We start from the raw sequence: 17832 nt of genomic DNA on the forward strand, positions 1-17832 counted from the left end.
TTGACCTTTAAAATAGGGATAGCATATTTATGTAAATAATCTACATGGAGAAAGGGATACAATTGCTTGTAGTTGCTACTCCTTTAAAGTTGATATTTGAAAGGTTTACCAGTGTGCTAAAACTAGATGTTCATTAAAGGAATAAGAAAATTGCAAAAACTGTGTTTTGTTCAGGAAACAGTTCTTTAAGATTCATTTTATATCTGTGATGCTCACGAATCAGTCAGATTTTAATTACTGTCTTATTAAAAGCTACTACAAAAAGAAAGATCTGAGTGGAAAATGAACGGAAATGTAAGTTGAAGTACAGGAATATGCATCCTTTAGCTATCATAGAATCAAAATATTACTTGCTCAATAAAAGTTTCTTTGTTTTTTTAATAATTTGATTTGCATTTTAACAATTTGCACCTGCAGGCTTGTTCCAAAAGGCAATCATACAGAGTGGAACAGCCCTGTCCAGCTGGGCAGTGAACTACCAGCCTGCCAAGTACACTCGGATATTGGCAGACAAAGTGGGCTGCGACATGCTGGATACCACTGACTTAGTTGAATGCCTTCGGAATAAGAACTACAAAGAACTCATTCAGCAGACCATCACTCCAGCCACGTACCACATTGCTTTTGGGCCTGTGATAGATGGGGATGTGATTCCTGATGACCCTCAGATTTTAATGGAACAGGGGGAATTTCTTAACTATGACATAATGTTAGGTGTGAACCAAGGGGAAGGCTTAAAATTTGTGGATGGAATTGTGGACAATGAAGATGGTGTTTCCCCAAATGACTTTGATTTTTCTGTCTCCAATTTTGTGGACAATTTGTACGGTTATCCAGAAGGAAAAGATACGCTGCGGGAGACCATTAAGTTCATGTATACTGACTGGGCAGATAAAGAAAACCCTGAAACAAGAAGAAAGACCCTGGTAGCTCTCTTTACTGACCACCAGTGGGTTGCCCCAGCTGTTGCTACTGCTGACCTGCATGCCCAGTATGGCTCTCCAACATATTTCTATGCGTTTTATCATCACTGCCAAAGTGAAATGAAACCAAGCTGGGCAGATTCAGCACATGGTGATGAAGTCCCTTATGTGTTTGGCATTCCCATGATTGGTCCTACGGAACTGTTTAATTGCAACTTCTCCAAGAATGATGTCATGCTCAGTGCCGTAGTTATGACATACTGGACAAACTTCGCCAAGACTGGGTATGTTTATTTCTAACAGCCTTTTCACTTCGTATGATAATTTTGAAATATGAAATATTTTACAGCAATATTTTACAGTATCTTTTAAAACTAGTGTTTCCTCTATTAAGCTATTTCCTTTCGCAAGCTGTGTGAGAAAAATGATGCACTGCAGTTTTCATGAAAAATGGCTGCAGTTGTTTTAAAAAGTATCCTTGAGAGTAAAGACTTGAGCAACGAAATTAAATAAGTTTATTACGCCAAGAAATCTGTGGTGCAGATCATACATAACCAGAGGATTACATAATGGCCGTCATAAAGAGAAGGTTGTGAAGAGAAGATATATTTGGAAAGATGGACATTAGGGACTTTGCTTTCCCTAGAAATTAGAATCGGAATTAAATGAAGACTTCAGTAATCAAAAAAGGCTCTTACACTAAATCTATAACAGCTTAAAATAAAAATGTTAAAAAATTGCCAGTTAACTGAAACATAGGGGGGCATCAATGTTGTGCAAATACTGCACTTGTACATAATGTAGACAGAACCTTCAAAGTAGCTTAATCAAAGAAGGCTATTAGCAAATTCTGCGTGCAAAATCTTTTTTTTCCATAGCATTCCTCTAAACAATATTGCAGTATTTTACTTGAGCAGCAAGGGTTTTTTGTTAACCTTGAGACTTTGGTACTGAATTAATATAAAGATACCAACAGCACTGAGAGGCTGTAAATCTTTCCAATGAACATTTAATGGCAGGATTGGGCTCTTGAAACTGCAGCTCTACTGCAGTGCAGTGAATAGTATGCAGCAATATAAGTAAAATTCAGAGCCGCCTAGTGTTGTAGCACTCAGGGGGTTAGCAGCTCTCACTGACTTTAATGAATCCTAATGACATTCTGGAAAAGGAGATTTTTCCATCTTAGCAAAATGATGTGGAGCATGAATTGAGTTAAAAAATAAAATGCTGCATATAAGCCACTTTTATTGGGTATAGACAACATGCAGCCTTTTGTGGAATGTTCTTTACAAGCAGGCTTTTCTCTTTTCATAAATTGTGCAGAATTGTGGTAAAAGGGAATAGATGATGGAATATTTAAGATGCAGTTAGTAATGAGAAATCATTGACCCCTGGATGGACAAACTGGTTGTGGAAGGCTGACTTAACTGATTGTGTGATTATACATGGTGGTTGGCTGCACTGCCAGTGGGCTGCATTGCATAAACTGTGACAACAATAAGAAAAAAAATATTTTCCCTATTACAATGTTTTTATTATAAAACCTCCCACCTACATATGTAAATTCAGATCCTTAAAAAAATACTGAACAGGAATAATTATGCAGAATACAAGATCTCTGCTGTGCAGTTTTTCAAATTATTTTGTTATTCTTGAAGAATGCTAACAAGTCAGAATTTTTGTCTATTTAGGGCTTATGTGAGCTCCTCATAGCCCCATCTGTCACCATTACTCATTTCATGCAGGTTCCAGGTGCTGCTGCTAGAAAGCTAATTTCAGCAAGATATGATTACCATTGCCCAGTCCTCTGGGTGGGGACCTACAATTGTATTACACCACCTAAAAACAGCATATATGCTCTAGAAGTTTCATTAATCATTTCAAAGAATCCAATTGCTAACACATTTAGTAAATAGAGTTGATACTGAAATATAACAAAGTTCTTATCATGAAATATACTGTTTTGCAAGCTGTCTGAAAAATGGATTAGAACAAAAGCCCTGAAACTGTAAAATCCCAATCGTCCTAAACAATGGATGTTTTTTGTTTTGTTTTGTCTTGCTTCTTTTAACTGAAACCCAGCATATCTCTAATTAATTCATCCTTTAATACAAGAAATTCCCTGGGGGATAAATGGAATTATAAGGTTCCAGTATTATATTTGTTCTGGACCTCCAGTAGATTCAATTGAAATAATAAAAAAAAGAGAAAGTGGCAGGAAAAATAGCTTTTCAGACTGTAAAACCTGAAATATGGGTTATATTGAGGACTTATTTTCAGTAACTAGTTTCTACCCACCCACATGCATTTTGACTCCATATGTACCGTGAGACGTACAACATCAGAAACAGCCAGTTCATTTTATACGGGTGGGGGGGTTCTTTCATTTTTTTTATTATTGTTTTGCTACTTTATTTTGATACTGTTTGGGGTTATTCTATCTGTGCCCAAAACAATACAGATTCTGTTCCCTGAGGCTAGGTACAGACTTTAAAAAAACCTGAGGTAGAATCAGTCTAACTTACAGGTTTTTCTATAGGCAGCATGGTTTAGATTGGTAGCAAACAGAGCACATTTGCCTTTTGGTGGGAGGGGCAAATCTTTAGACAAGGTTGTGCTATTTTTAAACCAGTCTATATATGACAAACTTGTGTTCTTTTACAGGTATAGACTGGTTTTGTTTGACAAACATCAGTTCTGTTATAGGGATAGACCAGCTTTGTATAACAAACTTCTGTTCTATTGTGGTATATAAACTGGTTTCAAATAATTTATATCAGTAAAAGTGTAATGTCTGTACCTGGTCTGTGAGACCATAACATTCTTAAGGTTCTCTGCACCATAGCTGTAAATATAAGACTGTAGGCTTTTTGTTTGTTTGTTTTAATACCACTGACACTATTCCTTGATGAGTCTCACATTGAGACGGCGTCCAGAACCTTTTACAATTGCTGTTCAGTCAATGAGTTGTTCTGATACGTCTAATTGACACACACCTCTTGCTACTAAGAGCTGTACATTGTTTAATGTGCCCACTACCAAGGCAAGGTTTGGAGGACAGATCAGTGCCATAAAGGGACTAGGTGTCACAAGCACAGAAAAATCACAATACTTGTAATGTGTTTTACTTTGAAGTCAGTAACAGAAGCTAGAAAGTAAGACGTGATAAATAAAGGGTGTGTACAGCCATTATATGTAGATTTAAATACCCAATCACATAGGCATTCAGAGGGGTTAAATCAGGCAAAAAATAACACAGCGACCTAATCTGAGTAGATGCACTGGCTTAGATCAATATTGGGTTAACTCAATTTAAGGAAGGTTTAAACCAACCTTGCAAATGCCTTCATGTATTCACTGGCTGGGAAAACCCAGTTGCTTGCCAGAGCCCTGGGGCTATGCTAATCCTACCTTCACAACGATGACTGGGCTATTTTTAGACCCCTACCCAATGATCAGCAGGGATCATGGTTTTCTCTGATTAAAAAAATAATCCGCATACTGTTTTTTGTGCATGTGTGTGTATTAGTAGTGTTTCATTTTATTATCTTGGTCACTCAATCTAGTCACAAGAAGCCTTTGTACATGCCACAAGAAAATCCCCTTTTGCACCACTTTAATGGTATTGCTGCTTGTACGTTCAGTGGTGTATTCTGCTTTAATGGCGTTGCTGTTTGCGCTTTCGGCAGCATATTCTGTTTTAAATGACTTGGGTATGTAGCAAGATAAAACACCTCTGAGGTGTTTTAGTTTGCTACCTAACAAAGTGCAACACAATGCATGGGGTGCTGGAAGCCAATGTGCTTGGGGCTTCGCAGGCCCCATGGAGCTTAGGGGCTGTGGGACCCAGCAGCAGCCCATGCAGGCAGGCTCCCCTGAATTAAAACAAAAAAAAAAGCAACCAGCCTGATCTTTTTTTTTTTCTCCCTGGAGCCTGTCTGCCTACCTGAGCTGTGTGGGAGCCTGGTGCTTCCCTCCATGGCTGCAGTGCCCGCCAGGATCACCTGGGTTGGTGCCAGCAGGTAGGTACCACCTGGGCAGCCCCCCGTGCAGCTCAGGGACCACTTGACCCACTGGCAGCTCATCCCCCCTCCCCACCATTGAAGAGGCAGGTAAGGATTGGGCCCCCATCCTTATGTACACTCCACAGGGGTTTAGTTTGGTTTAATTCTTCCTAAATTGAAGCGATATTTTAAAAAACCCAACATTTCAATTTAGGGAGAACTAAACCGAATTAAACCCCCGTGGCATGTACAAACAGCCAAAAGCTCTTACCTATTAATAGTTGCTTCTTAAAAGTAGGGAAAAATTCATTGAACAATATGTATGAGAAGCAACATTTTGGGAATCATAGTGATATATTACAGCAATTTAGAAGACAGTATATGAAAATAGCAATCGATGTTAAACTTTCATTAAGAGGTACTTCTGGGGCTCCATGTGCTGCTTTATACAATCAAATTCCCATTAAGTTTAGCAGGATTTTTATTGGTTCAAGAAATCAGGTAGCTCCTGAAGGCTTTTTTCACAACTTCCCATTATGGAAAGGAGAGAGGGACAAGAAACATTTTTTGAATTTCCCTGAGGTCATTTATTTTTTTTGGACTGTGGCATTGCAAGAAATGCTTTGGAGAACAGCAAGAAAGACCTGGAACCATGACATCACTTAGGTGTACCCCATGGCTTGACAACAGATCTAAGAAGGCATGGCTTTTCATGCGACAGGAACTTCAGCAGGGGAGGTTGGGTACCGAGTCAAAATCTCTCCATAACAAAACACTACCATGTGAGCTACAGAGCACTGTGGCAATTATAAATAGGAGTTGAAATATTTAAGATGTACTTGGCAATAAGAAATTATTGAGTCTGGGGTGAAAAAGTAGTGGGACATCCTTAGTTCCTGCCTGGGATACTTATCTATTGGGAAAGAGTGCGAGCAGAGGCTGCAAAATGATACTGGTTTTATCTTCTCTCATATTATAGACATTACCTTCCCTGACCCTTCACCAGTCCCTTTGCAGTCATATCTATCAGGCCCAGCCTTGCGAAAATAATGCCCCGTTTGTATTTTGACCCATTCCCACTCTCCCAATTAGTAATGCTGCTGTAGACAGAGGCAGGTTGGCAGGGGAGTGGGGCCTGACAGGGAAATAGAGCAGCATGGTACATCAGGCCTCCACTGACTTTTAAACAAATACTTCTTTTAATTAACCTGTGAGGGTTAAATTGCCTGACACTTTCCATTTCACAGTCCTATTCCAGTTGCTTGTAACAACTACAGGATATTTTCTCAGGAATCCTTATAGGATTCGTTTGGAAGAATAAATAATCCCAAATATAATTGTTATTCCTATCTTCTTTTAAGGTACTGAGCGCTTCCACCCTGCATATAACAAATCCAGGTAGGAGACAGTGAAGGTATCCCTGGGTGTAGCTGCTCTCAAGCTCCCTCTTTCCATCATGCCTGAGAATGATGGTAGCTTCATGGCTACAGAGTAGGAGTGGGTGGGCAGGCTCCATTCTGAACAGCTCCCTCAAGAACATTGCAGAAGCAATATAGAAAATTCCTAAGTGATGGTGTTATTGTGAAGTGGTTGCACAGGGAAATGAGAGGAAAAACCGTAAAGAAAAATCTGTAGCATTCTTTCACACCCACATGCAGAAAAGATGATTGTTGAAAGGAAGGAGACCATTTTATGCCAGTCTAGCAACAAATAATCTATTTTTTCCAGAGCATGTGCAGCTACAAAAGTGCCACTTAATATTAATGCCAGAAATACCATTTTATTATCCAGCAGTCAGAGAGACAACAAAAAAATGAAAGATATGCAGAACCCAAAATTGTATTTTTTTACAAGTTTAGTATGATAAGTACCATTTAATGCATCCCTGAAAGCAGCTAGATAAGTAGCATTTCAGCAGGATTATGTAGACCTCAGTGAAAGATTGTAGGATTTATATTATTAAATGTTCATTCCACTGATGGTATTGCAACAATAGAGACATTGTGAAGTGTCTTTGGTATAGAACCTCATTTAGCTTCTACATCAGATAGAGATTTGGCCTGTGTATATCTTGCATTTTGGTTTTGAAACAACCTCTATTTCATTGCAATATAAGTATTGCAATATATTCATTCCAGGACACTTTAGAAAAGACCTGTAATCAATACTTTAAGGAGACACGTGCACATCAAAAGCTGTGAGCTAAGCATCAGTGAACTGTAGTATATAAACAGTACATAAGGGAAATATATATGAGTAGTGTGACTAAGGGTGGAGGGTAACTGAGGTAGCAGCTCTAGGTGCTGATTTTGGGAAGCAGAAAGGTGATGCAAAAATAACAGTCACTTATGCTGATGGCTGGCTACCTATGAGCCACCAGCAGTTTAGGAACTGCCGCTGTTCTGATCACTACCATATTCCAGAGTGTAGAGCTGTCCTGTTTCATCACTGAGGCTACAAAAAGATGCCATATTTATTATGGAATAAACCATTTTATCCTGGGACATCTTTGCCTGTTACCCCAGAATATATCCTATAAAGGTTCATGGAATAAGAAGTACTAACAGTTTATCTCAGGATGTCCCAAAGTGCATGTGAGTGCTTGTTCCAAGGTTGCATGATTGGTTCAGTGGCAACCCCCTCACCCCGAGATGTGCATTCAACCACTCCCTGAACCCTTACTCATAGCCCTTTAGAAGGGCTATATCTGTACATACTGATCCCAGGATAGTTCCAGAATAACTTGTCCAAGGATAAATGCAACATCTGACTGGGAGAGATCACTCTCACATATAGAAAGTTGGTAGAGAAATAGTGGCTAAAAACCCTCAGATTTCACTTTCTGCACAGATATATGGTTTATAAGTCAGCACCTTTTAGAAAAAGGACAGTTGAAATGAGGTATCGTTCACACGTATTGAGGATACCTGGGTGAGAAACTGTGGGGCATTTCTGGTGCAGATGCAATTTAAAGTAAATTATTTTTAAAATGCATAAGCAGAGAATATGCATTCATGACTAATAACTGTCTTCCTGCAATCATATGAAAGAAGATTATGTTATTTTAGCTAATGGGGAGTAATATATGTCCCTGTAAGTACGTCTGCATGAGACACTATGTCACCATAGCAATGAGGTATGATAACATAGCATTGGCAAGCACTAACCATGACACCACTGCTACTGCACAGTAGCTCATTGCTACTGCACGGCAAGGTTGGAAATAACCCGTGCACCACCAGGACTGTGCAGTACCGGCGGGAACTGTGAGGTCATTTAGTACTTACTTAGCAACCATGCAGTCCTAAATTACTACACAGTACTGACTGTACAGTGGGGCTCATGTGTAGACGTGACCAGAGAGCCTTGACTGAAGGAAGTACAGACATGCAGCAAATCATTATAAATTATGTTATTATATTAAATGCACCTTTTCCTAAAAGTTTTCCTTGTTCCAAAATTGCATGTTCATGTAATTTCTAGGGCCTAAAAGATGAGCTGAGAGATAACATTCCAAAAACATAAAATAGTAAATGACAACTGAAAGCTTGAGACCAGGAAATGGCTGACCACAGAGGAAAAGCTGACCATATAAAGAAGTGTGAGCTATGGGTCTAGATTCAACTTCTTTGCTAGGCACCTAAAAATCACTTAGTTGAATTCAGGCCCCTAAGTTCCAAGGAGCAAAATGGCCCATGGCCAGCAGCCATAAAAGGCTCTCTGTAGTACAGTGGTTATGCTGAATCTGTGGGATGAAAGATTCCCAGGTTATATCCAGACAAGCAGGAATGTTTATTTTCCCAGGAATAAGTAGCAGTGGCAAACCTTGGCATGGCAGGCTACCCTGAGTGGCATAGGGAAGGCTTTACCTGGAGTCTTGCGGGGCCTCTGGGATCTACAGCCATGGCACTCCTGCAGCAGAAAGCCTGGCCAGCAGCCGGAGTGTGGCTCCAGTTACCCAGGCTCTGGTTCTGGGCAGCACATGCTGCTGCCCCATGCACCGCCCCACTTTTTTTGGTGTGGGTTTTTTGTGGGATTTTGTTCCCCCAGGGTCAAAAAAATACCCCCTGGAATACAAAATAGCAGCATGGGGAATGCCTGCTTATGGAGTGTGTTGCACATCCTGCACATCCATGCTTGTCTGGATGAATCCCCAGGGTCTGCTTTTTGCACCCATTACTACTTACGTATTTGGTATTAAACAGACATTAGTTAAAAACATAAATAACCATAAAGCACCCATGCTGTGAAGGAGGGTTCCCATTTGCTTTTTCTCCTTGCCCAAGAGTTCTAGTACCACTGACTTCCCACTGAATGAGCTTTAACAAGAGATGCGAGGAGTGCTATTACTTATCTTGGAGGCTAAGGCATTCCCCCTAGGGCATGTGAGATATGGATTTAAATTCTGTCAGAACACTGAGGGCTTTAGAACCAGATCTTCCACTTCTTAGACAAATACTTTGATCACTAAATATTGGTCAATAGGGGATACCATCTTCTCTTTTGTCAAGACTTGGCAGTCAGAATTACCTGTCTTTAGGAAGTCACTACACAACTGTCTCAAAAGTGGTACTTGGTGCTGTGAGGAGGAATAGGAGTCACAAAATGGATAAGTGAATGTCAGAATGATTTCAGAAACACTTCTGTGATTTAGCATTCTATTTGCTACCTCTAGGTTCATTTCATTGTTCTTTTGAAAACACCGAATTGCTCCCAATTGTCTGTATAGAGTATCTAAACACCCAAGCCCGAACTGTTCTTTAGGCACCTATAGGTTTAATTAGGTCCTTTTGTACTGCCCTCCAGAGACAAATGCTCAAATGTTTGATGGAACAATGCTTAAATTAAAACATACGCCAATCCTGTTGGACTCCTCACCTTGCTGTATAGTAATGCTATAAAAAAAAAATTGCCCAACTGAATTTTCCTCCAGTCCATGTTCTCAGAAACTGTATTCATGATGGTGTAACATAAAACATTCTCACAATGCTGACAAAACCTTGTTAAATAATGATATTTTATCCCAAGGAAACAGAAACACTTACATAACTGCTTGACAGATTAGGAGCTCACCTCTTAGTGCTAATTACCTAAGAAGGTAACTACGGCATGGTAGCATTTTTCTGGGGCAAACTTCTGTGAACTTTCCAAGGACTTTCTAGGTATTTGAATATCTCCCCACATTCAATGAATAGGAAAGTGGATGGGAGGTGATGGAACACCATAAAGTATCCTTACCTTCAAGTATGTGGGACAGCTTCACAAAGTTGGTTTCTGATAAGTAGCTGTGTGGAGCTCATGAAAAGTATTTTTATATCAACAAAGGTAAGGACCAGAAAGTGAGGCCAGCCCCAGCCTTGATTCTTCATGGGGTGTACTCAAGACTTCAGTAGGAATTGAGGGCTCTTATCACTGCTAGGAGTTTGGTGCTTAATTTTTACCAGAGAATTTCACTGTGGATTTTGTTCCTCAAGCACAACTAACTTACATGTGTTGACTTAATTTCATGAACCTTTTGCAATTACACTGCTGAACACAGGGCAAGGTTTTTAGAGCTATACATTGGAACAGCATGTTCTTAAGCAGTGGGTAGAAAATATGTGATGGATTCCCTTCTACAGCTGTTCCAGGCTTTTGAGTTCCTGACAAGGAAAAATGACTTGTGCTCTCATAATCTGTATGAGTTTATCTTGGTTTTACAATTTTTGTCTCATGTCCAAAAGTACTGTAGTAGATACATTTTATAAAGCCAGTGCCTTGTCTGGATTTTCCAAATTCTCCTCTGTATTCTTTGAGAACAAAAGAATTACTTTTATTTCATTTTCAAATACACACTGGAATCTCTCAAATTGACAGCATATTGAAATATGTTGCAGTTTTGCTTGGAAAGGGATAGAACTTCAGCTTCAGTCAGGGTATAACAATTAAAACTTTTTTTTTCTTCAAGCCATATACAGAATTTAGATTATGGATACTACCTAGAAGAATAAAATTAAAGCACTGCTTCTGGAATCCCCAGATTAAAACTTCACAAAATAGCAACAGTGTGCTATAGAATAATATCTAAAGGAAAATAGAATTATACTCCCATAAAAAAGATATATACACACACACACACACACACACACACACACACATATCTTCACATATATATATTTAATTTAACTTCATTTAATTCAAAGGAATATTCCCACAGGTAAACAGGTAAAGGTAAGTATCTACAGCTTATTAAAGTTAATTCACTAATCTATCCTTACAACTAAGAAATGGCTCTTTATTAAGAACAAAGAAACTGTAAGAACAGTTAACCAAGCTTGTGTCCAATTAAACAGGAAAAAATAATTTAAAAACCCTTTTCAAACTGTAATATTGGACCAGAAAATTCCCAAATCATTGATAAATGCATTATTGGCAGAAAAGGAAGAGATTAGAATCATTTTAAGAAGAAATAAAGTAATACTTATTGGAATGTAGAGAAGAAATATCAGTTTAATGCAGAAAATATACATTATATACTTCAGTATGATATACTGCAAAGTAGAATATGTCTTGCTGGAGGAAAAGTTCAGAAACCTCTAAGAAATGAAATGGCAGACTAGATGCTATTGTTAGATATATTTCAAAGGAAGGAATATTTACAAAGGGTATGCATAGATTCATCTTATTTTTCCTTTAATTTTAGTTTCCCACTGCTGTTTTAATCATAGAATCATAGAAGTAGGGTTGGAAGGGACCTTGTAGATCTTCAAGTCCAACCCCCCCACGTGGGCAGGAGAAAAAACTGGGCTCCAATGATCCCAGCTAGGTAGGCATCAAACCTCCTCTTAAAGACCCCCAGGGTAGGAGCCAGCACAACTTCCCTTGGAAGTTGGTTCCAGATCCAAGCCGCCCTGACTGTGAAGTAGTTCTTATGGATGTCTAATCTAAACCTACTCTCCAACAACTTGTGGCTGTTATTCCTTGTTATGCCAGGGAGGTCTAGAGGAAACAAGGTCTCTCCCAAACCCTTCTGGTCCCCCCTAGTGAGTTTATAGATGGTCACCAGGTCCCCCCTCAGCCTTCTTTTGTGAAAGCTGAACAGGTTCAGGTCCCACAGTCTCTCAATGTAGGGTCTGCCCTGTTGTCCCTGGATCATGCGGGTGGCCCTCCTCTGGACCCTTTCAATGTTGTCCACATCCCTCCTGAAGTGGGGTGCACAGAACTGGACACAGTACTCCAGCTGTGGCCTGACCAGTGTCGCATAGAGGGGGAGGATCACCTCCTTGGCCCTGCTTGAGATGCACCTGTGGATGCACGACAGGGTCCAGTTAGTGCTGCCAGTCATGACCTCGCCCATGTTCGGCCCATGTTCATCTTGGAGTCAATAATTTAAAGGAGATGAAGTTATGCATGAACGTGTTTACATTGACTGTTCAATATATTTTTAAACTTACTAATATGAGCAGTTGCACTTATGTGCATTATTTTTTTTAAAGTTAAACATTGGAAATATAACACTAAGAAATAAAATAAATAAATAAAACATAGGGTCTACTTAATTTGATGCTGTCTGTTTAAAGATCCAGGCCAAACTCCTATAAAGTAGTTGGTCTATTTCCAATTTTATTAGGATAGGGGAAAACATTGGAAACTATTTTATATGAGTACTGGGGAGGATTCTGATTAGGGCAGGAAAAAAACTTGGACAGGCCCAAGGCATTTTGTACTATTTGAGTTGTATTTAAGCACTATTCTTTCAAGCAGTAATTTCTTACTGCAAGTGGTTGAAAGATTTGCCACATACCCATGTATTCCTTAAGAGTGTGGTTTAAATAAGGAAGGATAATGCTTACATAAATCAGAGCACAAAAAAAGTCATAAATTACTGCCAATTTATCTCTTGTATTACAGAATATTACAGAAAATGAACCTGAAATACATATACAGATCCTGAGATGGTGTTAATTATCATAACTTGTTGACTATGGTTACAACACTTACAACACCTCTGAATAAAGGTCTGACTAACACTGAAAGACAATCTTCTATATACCACACTGTGGGATCTACTGAAGTCAAACCCTAAGATGCACTAATCATGCAAAACACCCACCATAGCAGCCACTCTGAATTTTACCTTTTGAGTCCAATCTTTGAAGTCAACTACACAGCTCCAATTTACATTTCTAGGGGAGCATCTACATATTAATTAATGTGCTTTTGCTACCGAACACCAGATTTAGTACCTCTAATGTGAGATACTAACTAAATGTGCATTAGGTTGCCTTAATGCACAATAACAAAAGTGCACACTTTTTTAGTGATGCTTAATGAGCAGTAGCCTAATTTGACTGAGCATTAGCATGTTATCACATTTTTACCATGACACTCTAATGCACAGTAAAATAAGCTACTGCACACTAACGCGTATGTGCCGATGCATCCTAGGATTAGATCAAGTAATTTTTTTCCTACTTTTATAGAAGGAAATACTACTGTGTCAGATTTATTTGGATAGAAGTTGTCTGTAAATTTTTGAAAGGCACCTATTACAGGGTTTCATTAGGTAACTGATTTCAGTTTCTGTTAATTATAGGATAAAGCATAATGCATTTACTTGTATTAAGTGTGCTATTATTCTGTTTTTTCTTTGTAGAGATCCAAACCAGCCTGTTCCACAAGACACAAAGTTTATTCATACAAAACCCAACCGTTTTGAAGAAGTGGCCTGGTCCAAGTATAACCCTAAAGATCAACTGTACCTACATATTGGCCTGAAACCCAGAGTCCGGGATCACTACCGAGCAACAAAAGTTGCCTTCTGGTTGGAACTTGTACCACACCTGCACAACCTCAATGAAATATTTCAGTATGTTTCCACAACAACAAAGGTTCCCCCTCCTGATATGACATCATTTCCTTATGTAACCAGACGGTCTCCTGGAAAGCTGTGGCCAGCCACCAAACGTCCAGCAATGACACCAGCCAACAATCCTAAACATTCAAAAGACACTCATAAAACTGCCCCAGAGGATACAACTGTTCTCATAGAAAACAAGCGAGATTATTCCACAGAACTGAGCGTCACTATTGCCGTGGGAGCATCCTTGCTATTCCTCAACATTTTAGCTTTTGCTGCACTGTATTACAAGAAAGACAAGAGGCGTCACGAAACACACAGGCGCCCCAGCCCTCAAAGGAACACAACTAATGATATAGCGCACATACAAAATGAAGAGATTATGTCATTGCAGATGAAACAGCTGGAGCATGACCATGAGTGTGAATCGCTGCAGGCACACGACACACTGAGACTCACCTGTCCACCTGACTACACCCTTACTTTGAGGAGGTCCCCAGATGACATTCCACTCATGACACCCAACACCATAACCATGATTCCTAATACATTAACAGGAATGCAGCCTTTGCATACTTTCAACACTTTCAGTGGAGGACAAAACAGTACTAATTTGCCCCATGGACATTCTACTACTAGGGTATAGCTCTGCCATTCCTCTTTCACCCCACAAGCCAACTGGAAGAAAAGAGAAAAAGAAGAGGGAAAAAAATATTCTCCATAGAACAACTTGCCAGAGTAATAATAATAAAACAACAGTAAAAGAGAAGGACAGTCATTATTTTCTTACTGATCCTTCCTATAGGAACTCTGATATTAAAGATCAGCTTCAAACCCTGTGAAATGTGAAATGTGTACATTGCTGTTATGATACTGCTTTAAGATCTCAACCGCTTTGATTGAAAGTTGAGGCCAGAAGAAATCACTTAAAAAGAGGTTTTGAGTGCAACCATCAGAAACAGAATCTTCTGGAACATGGAACCAGTGACTGTACAGTTTTTTTAATAATAAAAATTTAAAAACAAAAGTTCTTTATGTGCCATACCATGAATGGCCCTTGTTCAAATAAAGACATCATCATGGGCTTTTACCCAGCAAATGAACTTGCAATCCAGAAGGGAGAAATAGGATTTTATTATTAAAAACAAGAGGACTGACTATGCAGTAAAACACGTATAGTTCTGTGCAAAGAGATGACTTGCCAGCCTGAACTATATTTAAAGAAACTTTGTAAAAAATGTACATAGCTGTGAGTTTAAAAATAAGCTTTTATTGATGTTTTCAGTTTCAAAAGAGCTTTTAGAAAGATTGTGCATTCAGTTGTGACCTATGTGTATATACATTAGTCATATCACCTCTGTTCCCTCCAGGCCAAAAGGAGGACTTTCTTCTTAATTACTAGTGGTAAGCAAAGACATGAGGTTTTTCTAACATGTTTCATTTATAGAAGGACATGGTGTCATGCAGAGGATAGAGTTGTCTGTGTGACCTGCATATTTTCTCTTACAGGTTACACAAATGCATGTTAAAGCATTCTTAGGAGATGGTTGGTTGTTTTTGTTTCCAGAAACCTTTTCTTTTCTTTCCTTTTTTGTTAGCGTACATTAAATTGCAACACAGAGATGGATCCGAAAATGGAAAAATAATTCTTGTTTTAAGCTTGTTGAATTGAACCAAGAAACATCACAAATATATATAAAGAGTCCAGTTTTGTAGTTCTTGGTTATTTTAATATATTAGGCAGAGTTGCTTCCCAATCTGCTGCCCTGACAGAAGCAAAGAAAGCCTGCCTTTTGGTCAGTCTTTTCTGAGGAATACTAGCTCTATATTCACCAGCAGCTGCAGAAGAGCTTGAGCTAAGGAAGAACCCACTCAGCTTTGCTAAACAAAGGGAAATACAGTTTGAAGGTGGGGAAAATAGTTTGGTTTGGTTTGGTTTTAAAAACGGTCATGATTTATCATTATACAAAGCACTTTTTCCCCTCACTATCCTGCTTTTGTGATCAAGAGTCCATCTGTCAGAAAACAGTATTTTCGACAGTTGTGTAGCTGTCCCATATCCAATAGAGATTGTTGGGAGCTAGAGAGAGAACTGATGGGGTCTGTGTACATTTATGTGACAATTCAGGACAGCATCATTGTCAGAAAAAATATTAAATTTTTATTGTTTATTCTGCCCTCCTTAACTGGAAGGGCAAACAGAGCTGTCCCACAAGGAGTTTTATAATTTCTTTTAAACAACATATTCAAGTATTAAATGATAGAAGTGAGTTATTAACAAATGAGAGTTACTTTATATTTTGCTTTAGAAAGTAACTATTTAATCCAGAGATTGGAACCAAAGATATTTGAATAGAGTTGCTCTGCACTTGAACATGACTGTCCCAGATCTATTTTTTATTACTATATCCCTTCGAAGCTGGGCGCAACAGTATCATAGTGTCTGTCCCATGCAGAACAAAACACAAGATGCCTTGCACCTTTTTTTTCCTCCCTTTTTTTAAAAATTAAACACTTTGGAAGTGCCAGCCTGTGAAAGGTGACATATGAGTTCTGTACAGCTCCTTGCTGTGGCTGGCTGGAAGCAGGTTTTGAAAGAGCTGAAAAAGGGAGTTAATACTATGGTAAAAGTCCACCATGAAACCAATATCATTTTTTACATGTAAAAAGATAGATATGCTATACATATGACCTGGTCTCTCAGGTTGGACAGTAGCGAAGCAACATTCTGAAGTATGTCTAGTAGCAAATAGAAAACTGCCTTCTTCACTGATACATCCCGTAATGTTTATTAAAGCTGACTCTATACCAGGCCATTTCTGCCACCTATATATTGCCTCAGCTGAGATGCAGCCGTTCATGACTCTAAAAATAAAAATACAAAAAAAAAAAAAAAGAAAAAAAAAAGAAAAATAATTTAAAAGGCAGTGATGCTTTGCATCATAACCAGTTGGGTATGTTTGTAATGTGAATTACAGTATTTGTTTAGTACTTCCAATTGTTTTCTGCTAGCAATATGTACATTACTGTGTCAGGCTTGTGACATTTGGGTAAAAAAGTTCCTGTAAGAGAATGATTTTGGCTTTTAAAAATGATTACAATCAAGTCAACGTAATCATTTAATACATCTGAACTGATGTATGATTTATAAATGGAAAGATTTATAGGATCTTCATAGAATTCTATAATAATGATAACAAATTATACTTTGCAAACTGTACAAGAAAGGAAAAAAAAAGAACTTTCCCAGTATATTCTTGACCTTAAGAGGCACGCAGGGTTTAATGGTTTCTTTTGTTATTGTTTTGCAATTTTTTTGTTTGTTTTTTGCCTTAAGTAATGATAGAAGATATATATGGCTGGACACATATGTATAAACTTTTCAGCAGCATTTTTAATAATAAAATATCACAGTATTTTCTAATGCTTTGTGCAAAGAATTGCGCGCTCATCCTTTTTTTTGTTGAAAATCTTTAAGAAGTGTTTTTTTAATCTCTTTTTAGCCCTCCATGTACACGATGCCTTGACATGCAGTATAAAAATATTATAAGTAGCAGAAGTTGGATTTTTATGATATTGAGTTATCATAGAAGTCAGAGCTTTATTAACCTATTGCTTAGGTGAGAAAACACCAGACTGAAGTTAAGACAGTGAAGATAGTGTAGACGGAGCTTCTTATTCTCACTTACCTATAAGCTCTAGGGCTTGCACTGAATTATTTATTTTGTCGTTCTGTTAATAACCTTCCCTGATATTCTAGGGGGAAGCATAAATACAGTACCTGCCATGTCAGCTTGCAGATTAACAAGTAAGAATGTATTTCACCAAACAAGATCTTAAAGTAGAGCAAACAGTTTTTATACATTACTGCCTCTATAGGTGGCCATTCATTATTTTTTAGATTTAGATTTTTAGAATATTTAGCTTTTTAAAGGATAGTAAAACATATGTATATAAATAATATACATATTTTATATAATATATTTATACTTGTATATAAATTATATGATTTATATAAATGTATATGAAACAGCATCACACCCAACAAGCACTAGATGTATAGTCA

At 38.3% G+C, this 17832-nt stretch overlaps 1 protein-coding gene across 5 annotated transcripts in view; it reads left to right on the top strand.

Moving 5' to 3' along the window:
* The window catches only part of NLGN4X (neuroligin 4 X-linked), a 284323-nt gene extending 266533 nt beyond the window's left edge, over positions 1-17790 (top strand). For 4 of the 5 annotated variants that reach the window (XM_090064060.1, XM_090064081.1, XM_090064066.1 and 1 more), the window contains 2 exons: positions 418-1207; positions 13563-17790. In XM_090064060.1, coding sequence (XP_089920186.1) covers positions 418-1207; positions 13563-14412 — 1640 coding nt within the window. In that variant the 3' untranslated portion in view covers positions 14413-17790. The remainder of the gene's footprint in view (positions 1-417; positions 1208-13562) is intronic. The other variant, XM_090064077.1, reaches the window with a different exon arrangement.
* Positions 17791-17832: the final 42 nt, after the last annotated feature.

This window comes from Crocodylus siamensis, chromosome 1, assembly GCF_052110815.1.
Source record: "Crocodylus siamensis isolate JL-2025a chromosome 1, ASM5211081v1, whole genome shotgun sequence".
In the NCBI taxonomy this organism is placed as follows: domain Eukaryota; kingdom Metazoa; phylum Chordata; order Crocodylia; family Crocodylidae; genus Crocodylus; species Crocodylus siamensis.